The sequence below is a fragment of the Chlamydotis macqueenii genome, chromosome Z (assembly GCF_036417535.1).
Source record: "Chlamydotis macqueenii isolate bChlMac1 chromosome Z, bChlMac1.mat, whole genome shotgun sequence".
NCBI lineage: Eukaryota > Metazoa > Chordata > Aves > Otidiformes > Otididae > Chlamydotis > Chlamydotis macqueenii.
Window position 1 is genome coordinate 67,531,606 of NC_141593.1, and position 6,000 is coordinate 67,537,605.

The 6,000-nt window shown below is 42.5% G+C and overlaps 1 protein-coding gene across 5 annotated transcripts in view; it reads left to right on the forward strand.

Annotated features, from left to right (window-relative positions):
- Window positions 1–5,558, forward strand: part of ECPAS (Ecm29 proteasome adaptor and scaffold) — a 66,805-nt gene extending 61,247 nt beyond the window's left edge. For all 5 annotated transcript variants that reach the window (XM_086769847.1, XM_086769846.1, XM_086769848.1 and 2 more), the window contains 4 exons: window positions 311–416; window positions 570–658; window positions 1,811–1,882; window positions 2,704–5,558. In XM_086769847.1, coding sequence (XP_086625973.1) covers window positions 311–416; window positions 570–658; window positions 1,811–1,882; window positions 2,704–2,843 — 407 coding nt within the window. In that variant the 3' untranslated portion in view covers window positions 2,844–5,558. The remainder of the gene's footprint in view (window positions 1–310; window positions 417–569; window positions 659–1,810; window positions 1,883–2,703) is intronic.
- The last annotated feature ends 442 nt before the right edge of the window (window positions 5,559–6,000 follow it).

The following is a 6,000-nucleotide window of genomic DNA, read 5'->3' on the forward strand; positions in this document are numbered from 1 at the left end:
ATTTATGTTTGCATCATACTGGTACGAGATGGAGGAATTGAGTATATCTGAAAAAAAAAAATACAGGTTGCTTTTATTAGCATGCTAGAATGTGTAATGCAGCTGTTTGTCTTCCAGTGATTATTAATGAGAGTGTTGATGTGAGGAAGATTTTCAGGGTCACTTGTTACAGAATGTTGACTTAGTCAGATGCAGTGACTAGCTTGATGTCATTTGGATAGGAGCACAAGGAACACCTGGGAAGCAGAGCAGGATGTGTTTCCTTTTGCCTTTCCCTGTGGTAAACAATTACATCCTTATTTTTCTGTAGGTTGCTATCGCCAAGAGTTTTGCAAGTTAATGTGTGACCGTCTGAAGCTCAGCACATGGAAAGTGCAGCTTGGAGTGCTACAAGCCATGAATGCTTACTTTCAAGGGTAATTCTCCGTTTCACAGTCTACTTTGTTTCTTTTCTTCGTTGCTTCAAACTGTTTAATCACATTGAGGATGATAATGGATTCTCAGGCGAAGTTGAGCAGATTTCTGCCCCAGTGGTGCAGGGTACCTGACAGTGTTTTTGTGTTTGACAGGCTAATGCTATTTGATGAGGAGCACTCAGACCCTGTGGCTTTGACAGAAATACTGTTGGAAACCTGTTCATCTATCACCCATTCTTTAGGTAAACAGAATTTTCCTGGTTTGTGGTTGAGATTAATTGCTTGTTAATACATTCCTCCTCTGGGAGTTGGCTGGTAGAGGAGGTGCAGAGTAAGCAGAAGCTGTCAGAGATAACATTTTATCCTTCCTTGCACTGCACTGTGATAATTCTGATGTTGCAGTAGCTGTTCAGGACAGTTTTATGCAGGGTGCTGTGCACAGAGAAGTAAATTCCTCTGGTGCAAGACGGCTTTGAAAGAGGATGGAGAGGCAGACAGCAGACTGTGCAACCTCTCAGGAGTGCAAATCAGAAATATTGTAGTTTTCTTCACACAAAAGATGAACATCATGTAATCAAGCTGTTACTGATTTAATGAAACACAAGTTTTTCTCCTCCACAGTTCAGACCTCTTGTATACATGTGCATTGGAGAGACCCAGAATTTTCTGAGCCAGCCAGTCCGTGAAGGTTCAAGGCTTTGAAACAGTTTGTGCTGTCCCTGAGCAGTGTGCCCATGAGGACTTAAGTGCTACCTATGTAATCTTGGGGCTGCTTGTTATTTTGGTAGTGTTCCTGCTTGTCCTGTGACTGTAACAGTGCCCCAAGTCTCCTCACACCCATGTGTGGCTCGTTTCTGGTGTGCCTAAAGGCAGCACCTACTTTAGAGCTAGCTACCAATCCAGAGACCCCTTTGGGGCCGGTGGTACAGTCAGTTTTGTTTTAGCTATCAGTCCTCCTGGAATGAAACTTTAACAAGATTTTAGCTCAGGAGACCATGTAACTTTTTGTGACAAGCTTGATGGCACAGGATTTATGTACCCTCACTTTTTAAAATTTGGATGGCTTATAGCCATTAGAACTCACTAAAAGAACGGGCTGTTACGCATAGAAGATCTCTGAAAGATCCCTTTCAGCATGTGTGAGAAACAGTAGTGCTATGGTAATAGCAGAGGCGATGCACAAGGCGTAGTGGACTTGTCAGCCTCTAGTTGTTCACTTTCTGTTGTTCAGATGTGTCTAATTGGGGAGCACTGCAGTCTGACAGCACAAATGAGCTCCATGAGCAGTGCTAACAAAAGTGGTCTGGAGACCATGGTGGTAACTGCTTTGGTGCCTTTGGTTCTCAATGTGGTTGTGGGTTTTTGTTTGTTTGTTTGTTTTTTAAATCCCTTAGAAAACAAAAGCTACACGTCCATAAGAACAGAAGCTTTGTCTGTGATAGAACTGCTGCTCACCAAACTGCAAGGTGAGACTTTTTGCTTGCCACCTGAGAGAGGCACTGTTTGGTAACAAAGGCACCTGACTATGCAGCCTGGAACTCTGGAGGGATGGTGTTACCTTCTGCTTGCAGCACTGGGTGATTTCAGGGCAGTTGGGACTTTGGAGGTCTGTGCTTGGTCACTTGGGAAGCTGGGAGAGGGCGTGAAATAACTGTGGGTACAGTCAAGGCCTAAAATACTGTTGGATACTGCTTGGGTGAGGGAAGTGTCCAGCAAGGAGGGTCCCACGGAGAGCACACAGGACTGAGTGTGTAAAGCTGCATAGATGGGAGAGTTCTGGTTTGTGCAGTAGAGTAATTTTTACCCTTTCAGTGCCGAGTTTAGTTCCTCATTGTTAATTTAGAATTTAAGCCTTGCAGAATTTACTTCAGAGAATAAGTCTGCTTGGGGTCTGAAGGTCATACATGTCTGCAGTTGTTCTGTAGCAAATGTTTCCTTTGGACTTGTTACGCACTTTGTGTTCTGCAAAAATCTTCCTACATGACATGAAGTGACTGTGAAGTGGGAAACACTTGGTTCGTCAGGCCCTTGTTTTCACATGTTACAGGCTTAGTCAGTCAAGCCTGGCCTAAATGGGCGTGACTCCCGTGCAGGAGGCAGCACACGCACCTGAGCATCCAGCTGAATTTGCCTCTTCAGTAGCCTTTTCCTGGCAGAGCAGTTTGGACTGGACTGCAAGTGAAATGCTGAAGCAGTCACATTTTCAGCCTGTCAGGGGGTGGAGATGGCCTGTGGGTTTTCTTGGGATTTTGGTGTTCATGTCCAGTGTCTGTCTTTATCTACACAGAAGCTCAACAGTGGGAAAGCCTAACACCAGAAAGCAGAGAGCACCTCATTCGTTCGTTGTCTACGATGGCAACAGATAGCAGACCCGAGCTACAAGAGAAGGCATTTATATTGAAGAAAACACTTGAAAATCTTGACTAAGTTGTAAAACATAAACTACAAAGTGCCATGTAAAACAAAAACAAAAAAGTGCAGTGGTCTGAAAACCAAGTGGGAAAACGAAGATTACTCTGTAGCATGCATCATTCCTGGCCAAAATAAAAAATGCCTTAAGTTCTTTTCCCCATTAATGTTATTTTTATGCTTTTAAGCTGATGGTTAGTTGTTTTAGCAGTAAATACCTCTAACGATCTGCCCTAGAATGTTTATAAGTGTGCAACATAAAAAATGTTGAGGGCAACATGCTTTTTTTGTTTGTTTGTTTCATTTAAATCGGCAAAAGAATGTTACCTACATCCCCTTTGTCCTTCAGAGGAATTTTTTCAAAAACCACCAGCACAGAAAGTGAAAAGCATATTTGATTTTTCACTTATGTTGTGTGTGGAGATCTGTCACCTGACGTCTAAACAGTAAATCTTTGGGATTCTGCAGCAGAGCTAGTGTTTGTTACTTAGAAAGAGTGAAATGCTTCCCCTGATGAAGCCTGTGTTAAACTCTGGTGGCTTCCCAGGGGCAAGGTTTCCTCTGACACCCACCTCTGCTTCTCCTGCTTGCTCCTCCCTTGCAGCCTGCTGTCTGTGAGTTATGAAAGGCAGAGTACTGTTAACTTCGCTCCTTCCTCCTTCTCTGACCTCAACATGGATTGACCGAGACTATGCCTTCCCCAGCTGGCAACCTCGGCCTCCCAGACTTTAAATGAGAGCTTTTTTCCTCAAAGGATGCACAAGAGAGCACTTTACTGAGCTGTGTGGGACAAAGTTGGGTGGTGGTGCCCAGGTGGAACACTGCTCTTCTCAAAATTGTTTTGCATGGACACTCCTCAGCTGCAGGAAAAAAAAATAGGAAAACAATCTTTTCTAGGTATGTTTTTGAAGAGTGTTCGAAGTTTGCAATGACACGTTTTTTTCAATAGTGGTAATGTTTTATTCCCTTCCTGTTCGTAACCCTGTTCTTGCTTTGGAAACCTGTAATGATTTAGACTTGTCAATATTTGTAAGAAACTGAATCATCTGTTATTTCTCAGCAACCCAAGTCATGCTGGTTTCTAGCAAATACTTTTTAATTTGCACTTAAGAAGAAAGATTATATCTGCATTAATGTAGAGTAAAATTGCTATATGATGATGTGGCCATGCTGCCTGTCTCCTTTTTTTTCCCTCAGATAAAAGATAAACCTGACCACTATAGCAACAGACTTTTAACAGTGTAACATTAGCACTGCACCGTAATCTGACCAGTGTGTGTACAGCTTTTTGGGGATAAATGCTTTGCTGATGGTGAAATAAAATCATTGGTGTGGGCAATATCATGTCCATGGCTTTCAGCATAAGAAGGCTTGTTTCTTTTCTTACAGCCTGCAGCTCCTTTCAGATTTCATCTGTTAGGGAGAGGATTGCTCAGATAACGTCGTGTTTCCTCCATGCCCATTTATTCAGAATCAGGTATGCAGTACCTACTTTTCCCTCAGGTGCCATTTCCCATTCAGTGTTTTCTGGTACTGTAACAATCTTGTCTGACTTGCTCTCCACGGGAAGGGAGGAATGTAATTTGTGCACACCTGGTAAGAAAATGTCAGCAAGAAATGGGCAGAGCTGTCCCACTATGGCTGTTGTGTAGCAGAAACCTCAGCGAGCACTATTGCATTGTACACTCGAACTGGTCAGTGGGCAACTCCTTGGTGCTGGGAGCTGGTGCTATAATGTTTTGATTTACACCTTGTTGCAGGGAACTGCTCTTTGTTTACGTGTAGTTTGAACTATGGAGCACAGTGTACATTTTAAAATTTTATGGGGCAAATCACTTTGCAGTATCTGAAAACTCGCTTACCATGACATGTAGTGTCATGAGTGCTCATTTCTTTTGTACTAGATTATTATTACCAGTGATGCTTTGCTGTAGCAGTTCGTTGTCTGACTTGGGTTTTTTCGTATTGGTGAGTGACAGTAACAGAAAAGCAAGAACCTCCACGTCTCTGATTAATTTGAGTTTTCACTGTGGACTGGGGTATTCAGAGGCAATGCCTAATATGGTCACATGACCGTAAGCAGAATAACTGCAATCGTTGTCAATAGCAACCTGAATTTCTCTACTGGGGATTTACACTAGAGGGAAGAGCGTATTCTAGGAACTCTACAAACAGCTGGATTAACACCTCTGGCCAAGAGTGCTACGAAGGTTAGAGACGGTGTAACACCTTCTGAATCACAAAGCAATATGTCTTTCTCGTGATTACAGAACCGATTCAGAGCTCCTCTCTAAAGCACGTGCCTATACACAAAACCTACCTGTACAAAAGCTAATTCAGAGGTTTGACTTCTAACCCCCTTGCATTTGTAAACTTGATGGGATTTAAAATAAATAAGTAAATACATAGATGTGGCCTTCCTAGAGTTTTTCCTCTAAAAGTGATTGCACTATGTAAAACACACTGTACTTTGCCCAGCGCGGGCATTTCTTGTGCTGCTGCAATGCTTTGTATACCTGGAGTGCAGTGTGCAGACTTGATGCTTAGCACTCACATTCTGACCTACAAACTGCTGCTTAAATGGATGTATATTGAGAAAAGTTTTCTAATATCACAAGATCTCCATCAAATTTACTGCACTCTGTGCTGTCGAAGTATGTGAATGGTCTGACTGAAAGAAAACCCTCCTGCTTACCAAAAAGGTAAAATTAAATAAAAGCTGCATGTCCTGTTCTTCAGAGTGACTGGTAGTGTTTTTTCCTCCCACTGCGAGTATTTTACCGTATTCCTGTTTCAAATTCAGTGTGTGCCTTTGAGTTCTGCTCTCAGGCCCCTCACCTCCTGCTGATGCAGTGTCGGCTGTTCAGACTGAAGGTGGCTGTTACAAATGACAGCCTCCACTTCAGAGGAACTGCGTGAATTTGTTTTTTAAGCCAACAGCTTGGTCTCTTGCAACCAGGCAGGGTGAGGGGCTGGCTGTATATATTACATATATAAAAACCACACATATACACACAGGCCATGAGATGAAAGATTTGTTTAAATAGTCAAGAACTTAATATTTTCAAACTATTCCAGACATGGACACATCCCTGCCTCAATTAAATTTACTTTTCTAAATGGTGTTCTGAAAGAAGGTAAAAGAGAAAAGAGAAGGAGAAAAAAAAAAAAATAT